Source organism: Dermacentor variabilis, chromosome 3 (assembly GCF_050947875.1).
Source record: "Dermacentor variabilis isolate Ectoservices chromosome 3, ASM5094787v1, whole genome shotgun sequence".
Taxonomy (NCBI): Eukaryota; Metazoa; Arthropoda; class Arachnida; order Ixodida; family Ixodidae; genus Dermacentor; species Dermacentor variabilis.
In genome coordinates, this window is record NC_134570.1 from 116,532,230 (window position 1) to 116,550,896 (window position 18,667).

Genomic DNA, 18,667 nt, shown 5'->3' on the forward strand with positions numbered 1-18,667 from the left:
GTGTAACAAAAAAGTGGTATGTGTTTACGCCTATGACTGTTATATGATTCACTGTTATGTATCTATAACTTCACATTTATACTCAGTCCAATGTCGTATTTGTGGGTGAACCAATGTAATGGCACAAAACAGTGAACCACAGAACAACACAACCCTGTGTTTGTGAGAGAAACCACCTTTATTTCTGAACTCTGTAGTAATCACGCATAGCAAAGCGTGTATATGATTACCTGAATGACATATATAGTGATAAGTATACATAGCATAAAAGTTGTGCAGCAATCACATAAGTGCACTAGTATGGCATCCTTATACAGGGTGTCCCAGCTAACCTTAGCCAGAGTTCAAAAATATGCAAATGCCACGTCATTGGACAGAACAAAGATAATATTGTTTGCCCTTGCTTGAAGATACTCAAACTATCTTTTTCATTCCTCCTAATTAGATAATTGGTCTTAATTATTTAATCAACTTTTCAAGTATTATATTTGGATGAAGACTGTCAATGAGAAAATTGAGTTTTTCCGAGAGTGAAAGAAGCCCGCAAATACACACAAAGTGCCTTGAGTGGCCAAATGCACGGCAATTTTGCGTGCATTTGAGGGCTTCTTTCATGCTCGGAAAAACTTTCATGTAGCACATATTGAGCAACCAAAAGCTGTATCAGGAGTTTTTCACGTCGCTCTACAATGTTCTCATTGACATTTTTCATCTAATTATAATATTTGAGAAGTTCATTCATTAATTATGACTGATTATCCAATTAGACAGAATGAAAAAATAATAGTTTGAGTATGTCCACGCATGGCAAACATTATGTTTGTTCTGTCCAGCTATGTGGCATTTGCATATTTTTAAACTCTGGCTAAAGTTAGCTCGGACATCCTGTACATTTTCATTTCATATACAGCAGGCATGCTATGAAGGCTAGAGAAACTTTTCTCACTGCTCGCATTTGCGACGAAGAAATAGTGCATCATATATGATAGGAAAATTTAGAGGTATGCTTCATGTAATTACTTGTAACATATAACATGTAACATACATTTATGCTTTAAGTATCGCATCATTACATAGGAGGTACTGCAGATCTGAACCTATTGCAACCAAATAGACTACCATGTTACTGTGCCCATGTGGTCACAGCGCAATGCTTGCACTCCCGACCAGGACATAGTACATCATATATGGCATGCACGAAGGTGCAAACATATAACAATGTGATTTCATGTAGCCTTGCATCCGCAACTAGCAGTAGTGATATGCGTAGTAGTTATTCCACAGAATGCATAGCAGACGAAAATAAACTTCACTGCAAAACACACTGAGTGAGACTTTTATGACCACACTGCTTGTGTGATTTCCATGGTGCTGCCTTCTGAGTATGAAATGGAGCAGTTATGTGGTGCATCGTGGCTGGATGCCATATCCACTAGATTAACGACTTACCTCCTCAAAGCATGCTAGGGGCAGGGGAGCTCGTTTGAAGGCCAACAGCAGACACGACCCACAGTGCCAGTGCCCACACAGCTCGAGGCGGTGCCCATCCGCTGAAGCCTCGTCCCCTTGGGGGCGGCACGATGGCTCACGGCAAATTGGACAGCGTTCAGAACGGGAACTGGATATCGAGTCGGCTTCCACAAGACGTCTCGGCAGCTCGCGCACCAGCTGCTCAGCCTGCATGCAAGAAACGGTGACAGAAGCAGTTTGCTTGTGCATGTTCAAACTTCTCCAAAAACGGGAACCGAAGAAAGGGCATTACTTAAAAGCAGAAAGTCTACCCAAGTGTCCTTGTCAATATCTTACCATGCTCTACAGCAGGTTGTGGTCTTCTATATGGTAGTTCTGTATTGCCTGTGTAGTCTGGAATGATTGAGATAGGGACACAGCCAGACTAACTGGAAAAGCTGAAAGGTCGTTCATTGAAAGAATTCTACCTGTGACCATGCCAGGGCTCCTAGCTTTTTAGCTGGAAGAAATGACTGACTAATAGGATTTTATGTCCAAAGAAAGACCAGGGCTATGGTAGAAACCACTACAGAAGGCTTCAGGTTAGTTCTGACCAGTTGAGGCTATATTATATGCAACAACTGTTTGTCTTATTAGAGGACTAAGCATTTTCGCATTGCGTATTCATTGTACTGCCGCAAATGGGGCCGAAATGTCACCTAAGAAGTCGAACTCAATGACTTGTGTAGAGCAACGTTCATACCCTCTGGTTCCATAATTTTTGAGGACATGGATGTTGCTTCGCATGTTTTACATGTTCATTCCATAATCATCATCAGGTAGGGTGCCCAATACTACGCATGTTTTACACCTTTCCTCTTGCGACAATACTGAAAGTTTCTTGTGAAGCACAACATGGTCGCTTTTATGCTTACAATAAGGTGGAATTCGAGGCTCGAACTTTACTTTCAAGGAGCAATCTGTGCTACAGAGCTCATATAAACAAAGCCTCTGTAATATAAGAGCATAAATTTCCTCAATGTGAGTCGTTTCATTGTAGCAACTGGCGTGTTAAAAAGATGATTAGCTGATTGAAGCAGTTATAGCCAACAGCACTTAGGTAATAGAAATTTTGTGAATTACACACGCATGTAAGATACTTTCCCCAGCAAGCTCTCACTACCATGCTCAGCATATGAAAAAAAAAAAATAAAACTTAGCTGCCATGGAGAGTAGAAGCTGAAAGAAGACGTACGGGACAGGGTCTAAGAAAAATGCTGCACAAATCTAGCCATCCATTTTCCTTTCTCACACCACCCTCCCATTCATCTATTTCATTATAAAACATTATAGTGACGTTTCACTTCGTGAACGCGAGTGGCGCGCAAGCGTATGGATGCTATATCGCACACGATGCTATCGGCCCTCGGTGCGCCTAGACGCCTACACTGTCCGCATCGCAGATCGTATTCAAGACAGCCAGGGCTCGCGCGGCCACGCCATTCGCAGCAATAGCCGGAGTAGAACGCCCCATTTAAAACATGCGCTTACTATGTAAATTGCCTAGCATGGTGTCAGTGGACACTCGCTGGCAAAACGCTGGCGTGAGGAATCGCGACAGCAGCAGCGAATGAAGTGACCTTCGTGCTGTCTATCGCTTCAACGCAAACTGAGCATTGAGAACAAAGTGCACGCAAAGCTACGAGCCGAACCGTCGGCCCATTTGGACTGTGCTCCCATAGCAGATCTCTTTAAACATATAGTCTGCGCGACCGGAGTACAACGCCCCCATCGCTCCCTTCCCCCGGTGCCATGCGCGCGACGGAATACGGCGCGCTTCGTCCCCTTGCGCACGCTAGATTGAGCCACCATCGGCTCACCGTCGCATGCTTTCACTTGCACACACAGCGTACGGCGAGCGAGAACGATGGTATCACGAGACGAACTCGCTACGCGTGCATCGCAAAGAAAGCCTGTAGCAAATGCCAGAGGAGGTCAACCCTGCGCGGCTCCACCTACCTGCCTCCTCCGTGAGTTTCTCCATCCCCACGTCGCTCAACGTTACCTACACATTCCTCTAGGTGGCGTTACTTTGCCGCCCACTTGCGCTCCTTCATACTTTCCCCGGTGCGCGATTCTCTTCACCTCCAAGCGCCTTCCTCGTTCGCTTGCTTCGCAGCTTCAGACAGACACTGCCGATTTCACTAGCTGGCCAGTTACACGTGACCGGGACAAATACTCGACCGTTGCGAGTTGAATACATCGCTTTATGTAGGGTTCGGCACTCGTTCGCCACGGCAGCTCAAAACTCCCCCGCGTCCCCGCGTCGTATACGCCGTCGAAAAAAAAAATTTTTGTCACCTCCGCGCGTAGCTGTGCACCTGCGCTCAACCAGCACCTGACTATTGCACTTCTCCACTGAACGCTGCCTCTTGCGTGTGCCTGGCGCTGCAATAGGCGCGGCAGTGCGAAAGTCGCGTGGCACTGTGAAAGATTGTATTCACTTCTACTGCGCGCCACTACGCAGCTGGGCGTGGCCTTTGAGATCTCCCCAGCGCAATCTGGGGCATAAGCCTGCGCGAGTCGCGCCACGCCGCGCGACTACGCGTGGGGCTGCTGTAGATTAGTGCATTCTCTCCTCTCTCTTTCTCTACGGCGCGCCGAGCAGGCTGCCGCAGCTGGGCCTGGCCTCCGAGGTTGCATTGGCATCGGTGCAACCTGAGGCCACGAACCGGCCTAGCCAAGCTGACGCAGCGAAGTTCGCTTGCCTCCTCGACCATACAATGCAGCGCTGTGTTGTGCGCCATGTGATGCTCGATCGCGACGAGCCAAGCTGAGAGTCGACGCGAAATGCTATCAAATTGGAACAGAAGGCTGTCGCGTCAAGTGCTAAGTGGTGTGTTCTACACGCCGAAGATTCTTTTATCGTTTTATTCAAACTTATTTGCATTTGTGGCTGTTTAGAGATTGCTCGGCCACAAAGGCGTCTTATTTCAATTTTTACAATTGTGCACCCGGTTGGGCACATGTATTGCATTAAATGGCAATACCTGATATAACGAAGTAATTTTGGCTCCCCCTTGAACTTCGTTATAACGAGGTTCGAGTGTGCAATGGAAGAAAACCTTGCCCGATAGTGGCAATATGGTAGTGACAATATTCTGCTGATGCTCGTGGGCCTTGTTAATTGGGGTGATGCAGTCACGCTCAAGGAGCTGCCGCCACGTGCCAGAGTGCCCTTTGCAGCGCCTTTTGTCCCAGCAGGTTGATACGGAAAACGAAAAAGTAAATGGCCACTACATGCGTACAAGTATCCTACTGTACACGAGCAATTCCATTCGAACTTCCCGCCTCATACAAACTGGGTTCTGGCGCAAATATAGTTCGAGTAATCCGGATAAATTGCATTTGCTTCAGTGTGAATTACAAGTTGTTAAGAACATCAAATAAAGCGATTTTTCTAATAAATCTATTTAATGCGCTTTGCTGTACTAATGACTGAAATGTTCGGCTGTGACAAATGACACAAGCTGGTAGCACCGCATGGTGTACCTTTCGTTCATGACATCATATCACTCACTCTTCCTATGGCTTCGTCCAATCCAACGACATCAACTGCCTCGAAGTTTGCGTCAAACTGTGCCGCGTCCAGTTTGCACTCCTTCACCAGTTCCCAGGGGTCATGGCCGAACTTGCCCACAAAGGATCTCAGCACACTGAAATCTTCACTGACGAGGACCAATTTCTTCCTCTTGTGCTTGCCCTACGAAGAACCACAATATCATCCTGCGACATATCACTTCTTTAGCATGTGAAAGCACATAAGCTGCCTTTTTCACTTTCTTACCAATGCCTCTTGGAAGCACGCTACATTTTGAAGCACTTCTCACTAGAATAAAATTGAATACAACGTGCAAAATGTTTTAGCAAAACACGTGAAGAGGTAGATGGTTTGGTGGTTTTGCTCGGTGCCAGTATCTGATTTTATGTAGTGCGTTCAGTTTTTTCATTGTTTTTTACGATGTTCTGCACCAGGCATTATGTTCAAGTGGTTAGATAGGTGCGTTTCAAGCCTTATGGAGATCAAATAGTTGATGTTATCATATTTAATCTCCCTGTAGTGAGGAGCTTTTGCGTGGAGTCTGCATTTTGTAAACTTCACAAAACTCAGTTTAAGAAATGAAAATTCCATATATATTCTGCGCACTGTGCTTTTAATGATTTTGAAGACGCAAGTAACACGGTTAAAGTAAGTTTTCAATCAACAGAATTAAATCGGCACCACAAAGGGCTAACATAGTTTTAAAAAATCGTAAGGACATGGCTACACTACGAAGAATAAATGCCGTTGAAATTGTTGCTGCAAGAGTTCAACTGTTATTGTAGTCAATTTAGGTAACTCTCTATACAAAACGCTTCATTTCATTTTTCTTGTTGTACTACATGCAAGTCTGTCCTATTTAAAGTGCTTTTTTTTCTTACTGCTGCAGCTGTAGGGTGGCTCGGCCTAGTCAGGAAACTCTAGCATTTAGCCGAGATTTAGCTTCAAAGCATATTCCCGTGAATCTGCCATTAAAAAATTAAGAACGAAAGTACGTGCGTGCGAATGCTACCTTTTACGAAACGGAATTTGATAGTGACGGATGAAAAAGTTATGTTAGTAAACCGAAAATCTACTTTTTGATTTCTCGAATATTCCGCATATAATTCAGCGAAAGACACCTGATCTAATGCCTTGACGCGTGCAGCCTCTCCATGACACAAGCTCGCTGCCGGCACAAGGTCCATCCGGGTCTACAATACCGGCCACAAGTATTCATACTAACAGAGATACCAACAGAGAATGGCTGTGGGAGCAGGTTGTGTGAAAGTGAGTGAGTGAGTGAGTGAGTGAGTGAAAAAACTTTATTGCAGGTCCGGCGAGGACGCGAAACCGTCGCGCACCCGGCTAACCCCACGTCGGGACCGGAAGGTCTAGCCCACTGGCCTGGTCGCAGGCACGCCGGACAGCCAGGACTTGCTTGCCTAGAGCGGGGCTATGCAGAAGCGAATTCCACTCCTTCTTGCTGAACTTGGGGTATGTCGACCCGCACTCCCAGAGCACCTGTGCTAGAGTGGAGGTCTGCCCACAGAGCGGGCAAGCGTCGTCGCGATGTACGTCGTGGGCTAGTAAAGCTCGTGTAGAACGGACAGACACAGATATTTACTGGTCTATAAGAGTCTAAGAGAAACGGTTTGCACCCTATTCAACTTGGGGTGAGGGGTGGAAGGATCCTTCTAGACATGCAGAAGAATTTCATAACGTCGTCGCGAGTAGCGGGAGCGTCCCTGTGGCCGTAGTGGGGAGGGGAGTCGGCACTCACTGCAGAGGAAGCGTGGTCGGTGAGGTCGGTTTCCTCTGTAGGGAGCGTATGGACTCGGGACGCTAATACGAACAGCTTGCTTGGCGATGCAACCCTTCTGGAAAGTCCTAACTGCCGTTTCGGAATCGTTATAGATCTGGGACCCACGAACGTCTAGCAGGGCGAGAGCGATGGCGGCTTCCTCGGCGACTCCAGGGTCTGAAGTGCGAATCGAGGCGCTATTGTAAATCTTGCCGCTCGTGTCAACCGCGACGATGGCGAAGGTCTTCCCATCGCTGTACTCCGTGGCGTCGACGAAGCTTGCCATGATGTGTTGTTGCCTGATCCGTTTGAGGATCGCTGCTGCTCTGGCTTTGCGTCTGCCCTCTTCGTGGACGGCTTCGATGTTTCGGGGAAAAGGGGCCATTGTCTCGAATGAACCTAGGGATCGGGGTACTGACCATCGGGATTCCCGCAGGATGGTAACACAGCTCTTCGAGGATGCGTTTACCTGCCGCTGTGGTGGTTAGGCGAGTGAATTGCGCACGCTCTTGGGCTTCGGCAATCTCCTCGGCGGTGTTTTGTACCCACAGCTTGAGGAGATCCTCGGTATGGGTACTGAAGGACAGCCCGATGCCCTCTTGACTACTTTGCGGATGAGAGCGTTGAGCTTGTCTCGCTCCGCTCTGAGCCAGTTGTGCATAGAAATCGTGTATGTGAAGTGGCATAGTACGACGGCGTTGATCAACCTGAGGAGAATGTTTTCCTTCACGCCTCGGTACCGGTTTGCGATTCTGCGAACAAGGCGGAAAGCGTTCCTCTTTGCAATGATCTTGCGGAGAGCCATTCCGTTCCCGCCGTTGAATTCGACAAACATGCGCACGACCCGAATGACGTTGACCCTAGGTATCACCCCCCGCCACAAGTGCGAAGACTGATGCTGCTTTAGGAGACTGGTTGAGCGTGCCTCCCTTCTCTTTTCTGTAAATTTAGCAGAAGCTCCGACTTGGGGGTGGCATCGAAGTCCGGTGAGGCGGAGATACTCCTTGGTCACGTCGATCGCCTCCTGCATGGCTTTTTCGACTCTGTCGTCGGAGCTGCCGGAGCACCAGATGGTGATGTCGTCGGCGTAGATGGTTTGCTTGACGTCATGGACGCGTGCCAACCTCTCGGAAAGACTAAATCATGTTAAACAGTGAGGGGGGAGATGATGCGCCCTGAGGAGTGCCCTGCCCTCCGAGGGGCACACATTCGGAGCAGAAGTCTACAATGCGAAGCTTGGCCTCTGTCTGTTACAAAAGAGCTAACATTGCGGTGGAATGTGGAACCGGGACCCAGATCCGGAATGGTCTTGACAATGAAGCTTTGGAGCACGTTGTCGAAAGCCTTCTCGAGGTCCAGACCGAGCAGAGCCTTGACGTCTCTGGAACGGCCACCCACGATCTGATGCTTGATTAGTTTCATGGCATGTTGCGTCGAGAGTCCGGCGCGGAAGCCGATCATGTACGTGTAAACCTCATTGTCTTCGAGGTACCTGTTGCGCCTGTTGAGGACGACGCGCTCCATGACCTTGCCGACGCAGCAGGTTAGAGAAATCGGTCTGAGGTTCTTGATGTTCGGGGCCTTGCCAGGATTGGGAATGAGCACCGTGCAGGTCGTCTTCCATTCTGCAGAAACAACGCCGCTCTTCCAGGACTCGTTGATCTTGTCGGCAGGAAGACGACCGACGGGTCGTCGAGGTTTCTCAACATTCCGTTGGTGACTCCGTTCGAATCCGGCGCAGACTTGCCGTTGAGCGTGAAGATGACCTGTCTGACCACGGCAACGGTGAAGTCTTCGTCCAGCTTGGGGCGAGGAGAGCCTCGGTAGTCCGGGAGTTGGGTCGCCGAATCCCCGTCGCGACGTACGGGCAAGTACTTCTGTGTGAGTTTTGAGACGAGTTCATCGACCGTGTGAGACCTGGTGGCTTCTTGAAGGGCCCGTGCCAACGTATGCCTCTGATATGACTTGGAGCCGCTTTCGTCGAGAAGGTGCTTCAGCATACGCTAGGACTTGCCGTTGCGCATCTGTCCATCGATGGATTCGCAGAGCTCGTCCCACTGCAGCTGGCATAGCGCTTTCCAGTGGTCATCGATGACCTTGTTGAGCTCCGAGATCTTCTTTCGGAGTGTGCGATTGAGCCTTTGAACCTTCCATTGGCGGAGCAGGGAGTTTTTGGCCTTGATCAGGTGGGCGAGTTTCCTGCCCATTTGCTCGAAGTCGAGATCGATTTCCACTTTCTTGGTGGCCGCGGAAGCGTCGTTGTGGATGCCTTCGCACCATTCTTCGATGTTGTGTGGAGCGGTAGAGAATATAAGGGCGAAGTCTGAAAGCACGTAGGAAGGTCGGGTAGACAAACGACGGGAAGGCAAGCAGATTTTATTGAGATCAGTCAACGACCGATTGTTGATACATGGAGGATGCTGCAAAGAATGCCTGAGTAATCAAGTTTCCGAAAAAACGAATTTCTAAAGGTACCAATGCACTGAAATTTTGGGCGGTGTGAGAAGCTATAGTTTCATATGTACAGCAGCCTCTGCACAAGATTTTAAGCTTGAAATACGAGAGTTATGCTTCGGCCACACGCTTTGTTGTCTGCATTTAATTTGTCATCGATGGTACATCTACTGTGGCCCTTGGAGGGATGCAGCTCATTATAGCGTGAACAGGAAAGATCTATTAGATGTTCTATAGACCTCCTGCATCCCTAAAATGAAGATATATTAGAGGTCACTTACGTCCATGAGCAATATCCTTTCAACGTTAGAGCAATGTGATCTGAATGGGACTTACGAGTAGATTATCCATGGTACGCATTTGTAATGTTGCTTGGAGAAATATAAGTATCTCTAGGATTCGTGCAACGTCTAAATAGGATGTGTACAATGTCTAAAACAGGATGTTCTATGGACATCTATGGGACATAAATGAATTACTGGGTAATATAGTATGCTAATACTGATCCGCTACTGTCACAAAACTGTGGTTCTTTCTGACTGAAAATGCAGAACAATTGAAGGCATAGTGCTCGACCATTGATAATGGCTGAACAAAATGAGTGCACTACAATGTTTTATGTGCGCTCAGTGTGTACTTAGACTGAATTGCAACACTTGTTTAAGCTGTATCTAGAGCTATAAAAAATAAACATAATGAAAAGTTGCCTTTTCTGCCATATATGCGTGGTAGCAGAGGTGAGACTGAATGAAAACGTCCAATAATGTTTCATCAGAAATTTTGGTACGCATTAAAGTTGGTGAGTGTTGCTGCCATTTGATCGCTAGAAAGGCTTATACTTGCACAAACTAAGGCAAAAACTGTTGTCTTGCAGTTTAAAAAGAAGGTGTTGGAGAACAATAAAAATAGCACAAATAGTTTTTTTGTGAACATTGAGATAACTATTTCGCTACTGGTGCTATCTATTGACAAAAATATTTTGTCGCCTTGCATTTATTGCTCCTCAAATTGATTACCAATTTAGTATTTGTGCAACATTACAGTGACATGAAATCAATGGCTTGACAACAACTCATCTGGATGGGAATTAACTTGGCACAAGAAATACATTGACCGCAGTCTAAGTGAAAATATTACTTTGGTTGTTGCTTTGCTAGTGTTCTTGTAGTGACATGCAAAATAAGGATCAACCTTCTAGGATCGTAAACATGGTATGTAGGGTTAACTATAGCACCTGCAATGCTCAAACAAGCCTGAACATTGAATCTCTGCACCACAGCTACAGCAGTGCTTCCCAAAGTGGCTACTACGCTTAAGTGGAGGTAGTGTTAGCTAAGCTACCGGCCGGCTTGTAGAGGTCTAGCTCTAGAATAAAGCTTACAAAAGAAGGTTACTAGCTGTGGTCTTAGCTGGATCAAGCAGAGAGGTAGACGTCTACTAGCTAGCTGCGTGCATCGTGGGCGTCTCTGGGTATCTGCTATATGATGACATATGGCAGTCTCCGGCAGCCTCAAAACGCGTGACGAGAAGGCCTCTGTTTGGAAAGAGAATGCTTCATAAAAAGGTGACCTCAACGCTCCGCTTCCTAACTCCACGCGTCGCGCACGACTGCAAAATTTTGCTGATATATTCACAGCAGCATATGGCACCCGCGGACCGTGTTTTTTCACCAAGCCCGAGGGGTGGCTGAGAGCCTCTTTAAAAACGCCATTACTGCTCGCTGAATTGATGCACGACCCAGAAAGCGAGAATAGGCGCGGTTCCTCGGCATAACTTCAGAAATTGGGCCAGGCGGGGATATGATACGATTCTCAGCTCTGCGCTGAGAATCGTGTCATACCCACTAACCACCAGACGACATGGGTCGTCTGTGAAGGTGCTACTTAAAGCCTGTCAATAAAGAAAGGTAGACAAGTGCGAGTCCCGCACCTTTTCCGAGGTTGATTCAACAATGCAGCTGCTTATTTGTAACCAGTTTAGTAAAATTAAAGTTTCGTTGCAGTTGGCCTTTAAGGCCAACAAAGTGAAATGAAATCGCTGCTATTTTTCACTAAATGATAACGTTTTTTCGATAGTGGCTGTCCGCCTTCGCTTTCAAAACATCAATTCAGCTTCTATAACATACCAATGTAAATGTAGTATGCGAAGAATATATTTAAAGAGTGTCCTTGCGTGAACCTTCCTTTATGGCTTTTTGAGAGAAGCTATAACATCGCTCACGGAAAATTTAAAGGGCACAAAACTCAAGTAAAATAATAATTATAGAGATTCCACCCACTTTGGGAATGCGTGAACGCGTAGCTTAGATGAAGATACTTGCGTTATTGCGTGGTGTCCCGACATTATTTACAGTAGATACTGAATTACGCTATGCAGATGACATGTTGATGTCGTTTATGTGATATTGCTAGCGTTCCTTGAACGAAGTGGATAATCATCCCTGTGTCAAATTCGACGAACTCTACCTCCCAATCCATACTTTGGGACCCGCATATATAATTCTTTGCGACCCTCGAACTATACGAAGCTGATTAGTGGCGTATGATCCAGCAATAGTACTCAGTTTATTCGTCACCAAGCTCCTCGCTCCACGCTAACGTCACTGGTTCATTCTTCCTCTCTCGGAACCTCAGTTACGTAAGAGACGCACCGCTTGGCCGATTCGACGAAACACCGACGCCACACCAGTAGGAAAAGGTGCAAAGTTCGGTCCTACTGCACACCTCGTCGACTGCTATGCGATAGCTTTACCAGGAACCTGTCCGGTGGACTTCACAGTCTCCAAGAGCGACGCACGTTTTGAATCACAATAAAACCCACAGGACAACACTTATACACGTAGATCGTGCACTCTTGTCATAATCGGCCCACCAAGCGGGCCACCTTTGACTGGCTCACGTTTGATTACACCATCTAGATCGGTCCAGCTTACTCGGCGAGACAAACTACAGCAGCACAAAGGCCGATAGGTATAGAAAAAGAAAACTTAGCTGTACCACAGCAACAGAGCCAAGAGCAGACTGATTTTTCCACGATGTTTTACTTTTTGAACCACAGTTCTAGAATAACCACACCGTAGCGAGCATGCAGGATCATTCCGCCGTATTGCGAGTGCGCTAAATTCTCTAATGGGACTCACCTGTGCTTTGGCGCACTTCTTCAGCACCTCCGCGGTCGCGGCGACGAGTTCTTCATCGCCGACCAGGCGAGTTTCACCGCGTTTTCGGAACACGTAGACGCCGCCCCCTGGTGCGACGGCCTTGACGACGTCCACTACTTTTTCCGGCCGCACCGATTCTTCGAAGAATGCTGCCTCTGTGCTCATCAGCCTATTGAAGAGGTGCACGGCTTTCTGAAAATCGTTCAGGTTGTTGGCACGCAGACTGACGCAAACTACCGCTGGCCCGCAGGGCGTCGCATCGCACTTGAGGTTGTCCTCGGGGCGCAGGCCTTCTTGGCGGCGGAGCTTGGCTTCGACCCGTCCTTGGATGGCCGCGAAGAAAAAACGGGGAAAGAAGAAGGTTTCTTGGACTAAGGAGTGAACGGTCAGTGGCAGTGTGATCGCAGGACGACCATTCTGCGAGGCATGAATTGAAATCGGCGCCCCTTTGAGAAGAGCGCACGCGCGCTGTGCCAAGACAACGTCTTCGAAGGACATCCAGCCTTTGAAAGCATAGTCTGTACTCTTCGGTTTCTTGAGGCTGAGCCTCGTTGTGCCGGGGCCAGCTTCCTTTTCAAAAATTCCGTGCACAGCTTCTTCCAGCGCTTGGAGCTCCATCGAGGTTGTCTCAAAAGAGGGTTCGCGGATGAGGCGAACGCTCTTCAGATTTACGGGCAATGAGGAGCGAAGGAGCTTTTCCACGGCCGCCTGGCCAACCGCCGGTGAAAAGCCCTTCAGACACAGCTGACTAGGTGCATTCTTGTTCCGCTCGCAAGTTATTGCGGTGCCATCAAGCTGTAAGCGTAGCGGCAGTGATCCCGCGATTCGGTCCCAAGATGCCTGGTCCGGCAGCTCGGCAAAAGCGATGCCCGTGCAGCGACGTCGGGGCAACGATACCTGGGCGTGAAACGCCGGTCTTCGGTGCTTCTGCTCTTCGCGGTACGCTAGGGCCTGACCCTTAACTGAAACTGCTACGACGCCGGCCTGCTTGGAAAGGGAGTCGTAAGCGTCGTCGGCTTCCATTGACGTCTTGTACGTGATCTGGAAGGCGTTGTCCTTTTTGAGAAACCAGTACTGGACGATATTCCCGAGTTCGTTGACACGCCTTCTGAAATCAGGAAGCGGGATCTTAACGTCGCCGACTACGAGGGTACGGAAGCTTGTGGGCGACAGGATTTCATTCAGTAGACCTCCGACGCCGATGACCGCCAGAACAGGATGTGTACTATAAGGCGAGTCGGGCGGCGTGAGGAGAGCCTCTCTGTCCTTTCTGGCAAGCTTTGCCACCTGATCCGTGACAATGCTCTGGAGGTACTGGCGAGCCTCGATACAGTATTGCTCGGGACCTCTAACGACGATACACTGAGCTGTTGCATCCAGTTCTAGCGACCCTTCCTTGCTATGACCATCGTTCCGCAGCTTTTCTTCAATTGACTGAAGCGCACGCTGCGTGTTGAACTGTTGGTTCCAGATGAGATTCCCAACAGGGCCGAACCTTTTTTGAATGTGTGGGAGCTTCGAAGGTGACAGTGATAGGACAGGTTCAGCCTGGGAAATGTCATTCCTATCCGGAAGCGAAGAAAAGTTAAGGAGCTGCAGCTTTCTTGCGCCGGGAATCAGAGAGAACAGGCAGCAGACGATGCCTTTGACTTGCGTAGGCTGGGTTCCAAGTGACAGCGGTGATACACGGAGCTTGTTACCGAGTGTAGGGCTGCTGAAGCCCCGTTCTGAGGCCTGGAGCAAGCCTTGCGGAAAAGATCCGGCGAGCAGTTCGGCCATTGTGACTGTTAAGTTCTTTGCTTGTTTTTCCGAATCCGTGTTCAAGTTCTTGCCCCTGAAGATGTCGAACTCAGATTGAATCGCTAGAGCGATGCTGTGAAGGTGGCTAATGAAGGTCTCGTTAACACCATTCACCTCACACCACGTGCTCTTCATTTTCTTGGGCACAGAGAGCCAATTCTTGTAGACGTCAATGATTCGGGAGAAGACGCAGTCTCCTTCGGCGCGCTGAACTTCTCGTCCTGTGCCGTCTTTGTTCAGTGGTCTGTAAGCGGCGAGCAGGTCCTCGTAAGCTAGAGCGCAGAGCAGCACAGCGTTGAGAGAAGAAGCTTTGTCAAGCGATCCCAGTGTCAATTTACCAAGTCTGGGTTCCAGGCTGTTTTCGCAAAGCTTTGCACCCAAATCTGTAAGGCATCCTTTTGAGTCCATCGCCCCGATTTCTACAAGCGCTTTCTTCGCGTTCTTCACGGAGCCTTTCGGGATTTTTTCAAGATATGTGGCAGTGTTGCTGGTCTGTCGTGCTGAAAGGCGAAGAACGATGTCTTCAATGAACCGCGAGTTCTTTTCGTCGACAGACAGCGAAGAAGCGAACACATCTCTGTTGTAGAGACGATAGCACGTTCCATGCAACCGATTTCCGACCAAGGCCTTCCGTTCTTCGGCTTCTGCTTCGGATATGTACGCAAGCTCGGCAACTAAAACACCGTTGCGATAAACGACATTGCGAGCTAGACCACTGTCTATGACGCACCGCACTTGAAGCTTTCTAGCGATGGCGTCAGCGTATTCCACAGCGAACACAATCCTCCAGCACCCGATGGATGGCGAACCGATCGTTGACAGGTACGTATCTCCAGGAAACAAAACCTCGTGACGAAATGTTCCCACGAGCTGTTCTGCATCCTTTCGATATTCCAGCAGCGCGTCTGCGTGGAACGCGTCTGCCAGAGAGGGCAAGAAGACAATGATGTCGCCTCCGAATCTGCATTTCTGACAGAACTCGAGCGTGGCGGCGACACTTGCGGCGACAACATTCATATTCGCTGGTCGTTCTTTCCAAACGACGTCCACGGGGCACTGGACAAAGGATTTCAGTATATCCTGGTCACCCAGGCAGAACGCCTCCTGAACAGACGCACAGGCGTCACTGTCGCTGCCACACAGTACGAGGCGAACGTGAGACAAAAAGTGCATGCGCAGCACTGTCAGGGAGATGCGCTGGTAAGCGCTGTCTTCGTGTAGAGCATCAATGACGATCGCCTGGAAGCCCGCTAACGCTGTTCCACAGCGCATGAACTCGTGAAAGAACCGACGCGCAGAGGTGAAGACAACCGCGGACTGTGGGCTCACCTGCTGTCCGGTAAAACGCCAGCACTCCACCGCTCCCAACTCGCTCATGTTTGCCGCATGCTTAGTGCACTGCTCGGCGGCGAGGTCACTGGGCTGGATGCTGAGCACGCGGAGGCCTAGATCTCGCAGGTACGAAGGCACTTCGAGGCAAGATCCAAACCCTGGAGGAGTCACCAGGAAGACGATTTTGCGCTTCTCGAGGCCCTCGAACAACTTGGATTTCACGCTGTAAAGGGGCGAGCCCCGGTGCAGACGTGCCGTTTCTCTCGTCGCAATAGACTGTGCCTCTTGCGAAGATGTTGTGAGCTGACTAAGGCTAGCGGTGAACTCTTTCAACCGAGCCTCGCACAATTCGCCCATCTTCTCCAGTGCCAAACGTTCTTCTTTTGCACCTTGATCGTTACCTTTCAGGGAAGCGATCCTTTTTCTGAAACCTTTAACTAATGTTTTGGTATAGTCCGTTGCGTCTTGTACTTTTTTCGAAAATAGGGACCCCTCCGGCGTGCGCACTGCATTGCATCTGGGAGTCTTGTGGGTTAATATTCCCAAGCATTTAGCCACACCACCTTCATCAGTTACCTGCTTGTTTAGAGTTCCTACGGCTTTTTTGGCCTTGGCCGCGCTGGGGTAAGTGAGGCAAATGACATCTTTATCCGTTCCGATTTCGAGGCTGAAGTCTTGTGGAATGTTCAGTTTGGACAGGACGCTCTTCCAGTGCTGTAAGTTCCTATGCTGTTCACGAACAACCAGTCCTACCTTGGTGAGGATAGCCTTCGGTACCACGATGTCTGTCTTTGTTGCTTTTACGTCATTAGGGAGGCCACCATCGGCTGCAACGGGAGTTTTTCTCAACTTTGCGTCAGAACCGATGCCTGTATCTTGGGCGCTATCTTTCTGGGGCGCTTCTGGCAAATTCTTGACCGCCATCTTTTGTTTAGAAGGCGCAGGTGCTTTGCCGGCCTCGAATATGCCAGCGGTGACTTGAGCGCTATTATTTTCGCTCCCCAGAGGCGATTTCTTTCCTAATGGCTTGTGTTCTCCAGTTGGTGCGGACGCCTTGGTGTCCTTCGGTTTTTCATGCTTCCTGATATCCGCAACAAATTCGGCGTAACGGATACTCTGGTTGGCAGTGTCCGTAAGCGACCGCTTTGCCTGGTCGTTGTGGATCAACACGACGTGGATGAGGTCCCTGTATCGGATTTCGTGTATCTCAGCCGCGAAATCCACGTCGCCCGATATGAGCACGACCCTCGAGCCAGTCAGTTTGTAAGCGTCGGAGAAGCGCCGCAGCGCGGAGCGCAGCTTCTCGTCGGCCGCGTTCTTCTGATCTCCTGGCACGTGAGCCACCGTCACGTGGGCCTCACTGAGCTCGCCCACGACGTTGGGCTTCATGCGGGCGATGTCACAAGCGACAAGAAAGTCTGCCTCTCGGTGTCCCTTATAGAACATCTGGCGCACCTTACGCACGATATCGTAGGCAGGAACTCCATTGGGAACTGCGCAGTTCTCGATGTCCCAGAAGACGCTAATCATGCCGACCGAAGGCGTCGAGGGTAATATTGTTGGGACACCCACAAGCGGCCGCATTGCGCCGATGTCTGGCGGACCGGGCGCCCCGTTGCCGGCAGGCGAGACGGCATCCGTGAGGTCTTCGACGTCGTCCACCTTCGATGAGGCGTAGTCGCCTTCACCTACGTATTGCTCTTCCGAGCAGTCCCGGCCACCACCGTCGTAGAACTGACCGTCGTCGAAGCCGTATTCGCTCATTGCGTCACCGAAGTCAGAAACGCTGAACGCGCAGCTGTCGGACTCGGACACCACGGAAGTTTCGTCGTCGGCCATCATGCGGCGCAGTGCTCGCTTAAAAGAAAGCAAATTCAGTCCGGCACTAGGCACCCCTCCTCCTTGAAGATCTCTGTTAGAGCTGGGCGGATATGCCTTGGCACCGTTTCGCCCTCTCCAGGGAAAGCGGCCTCGGCCACCTCTTGCGTGCCCACCGCGGGCTTGATCCTGTCTACTCTGTTGCTTCTTGTCACTGTTGGCACTGCTGCTGCAATTGCAAGGACACGCGTCTGTTACTTTCAACGCAGAGTGGCGACGCGTATAACAGCTTTTCGTGCAACTCACGCATGAGAAATTAAATTTTAAACTTAACGATTCAGGCTTATACAGTATGCTTATAAAGTGACGTGTAATGAATTTAACGTGGTGGTTAGCATTCTGTAGATACTGCAACAAAAGAACTCAAAAGCTTACTTTTTCACGTACGCTTTACCCGTTTTCGGGCTGCATTAATACGAACCAGTTCATCGCTATGCCAAAAGAGGGCTGGTTAAATGGCGAATAGATATTGAATTTTTTCAGTTTACGCCACATTGCAAGAGAATGAGAAAGAATAAAGATCAGAAAAAAATAAGCATTATGCAAGATATACATGAATGCTTATTCGCCAGAAGATGCTATGAAACGACGTTCATGCCACTGTAGTAGTTTGATGAATGGATCAGGAAGATAGCACAGCACGCATATTAACCTAGAATAGCAGCTTGGGCTCGTTGGTTTTCCATCCTGCTGTTAACAGCGCAAAATGTAGACAAGAGACGAGACAAGAAGACACCACGAGCGCCGACTTTCAACAACGTTTATTCTGAAAGAAACACGGCTTCTTATAACCATTGCCCACACGTGTCGCAGTCACGTGATCGCTCATCATGTGAAACATGCACTTTTTCTTTTTTGCACTCAAGATAGTGGCACCACTATCTTGAGTGCAAAAAAAAGTCTGAGAGAGAAAGGCAAATTATAGCAACTATTGGAAGCGGAATTTTGATTAAGAGCGTAAATCTTGTTACAAGAATTTGGAAAATTCGAAATTGCGAAAAAATAGAAGCACGAAGTTTATAAATTAATAGCTCTGCATCAAAAACAGTGTCGCGGTACAGTAAATGCCATCCGTTACATCATTTAAAGCGGTGAAATTCGATATTTCATATTGTATATTACGTAAATTTGTTACGTTGTGTAGAAGGGTTCTTCAAAAGATGTATTTCCACATTACTATATTTTTTTAGACTGCTGTGTAACATCAATT

General features: G+C 48.7%; 1 protein-coding gene across 6 annotated transcripts in view; it reads right to left on the reverse strand.

The window, feature by feature from the left end:
- LOC142576210 (uncharacterized) overlaps positions 1-18,667 on the reverse strand; it is a 62,835-nt gene that overhangs the window by 11,669 nt on the left and 32,499 nt on the right. For all 6 annotated transcript variants that reach the window (XM_075686229.1, XM_075686224.1, XM_075686228.1 and 3 more), the window contains 3 exons: positions 12,427-17,626; positions 5,030-5,212; positions 1,450-1,677 (listed from right to left, as the gene is read on the reverse strand). In XM_075686229.1, the coding sequence (XP_075542344.1) occupies positions 1,450-1,677; positions 5,030-5,212; positions 12,427-17,626 (5,611 nt within the window). The remainder of the gene's footprint in view (positions 1-1,449; positions 1,678-5,029; positions 5,213-12,426; positions 17,627-18,667) is intronic.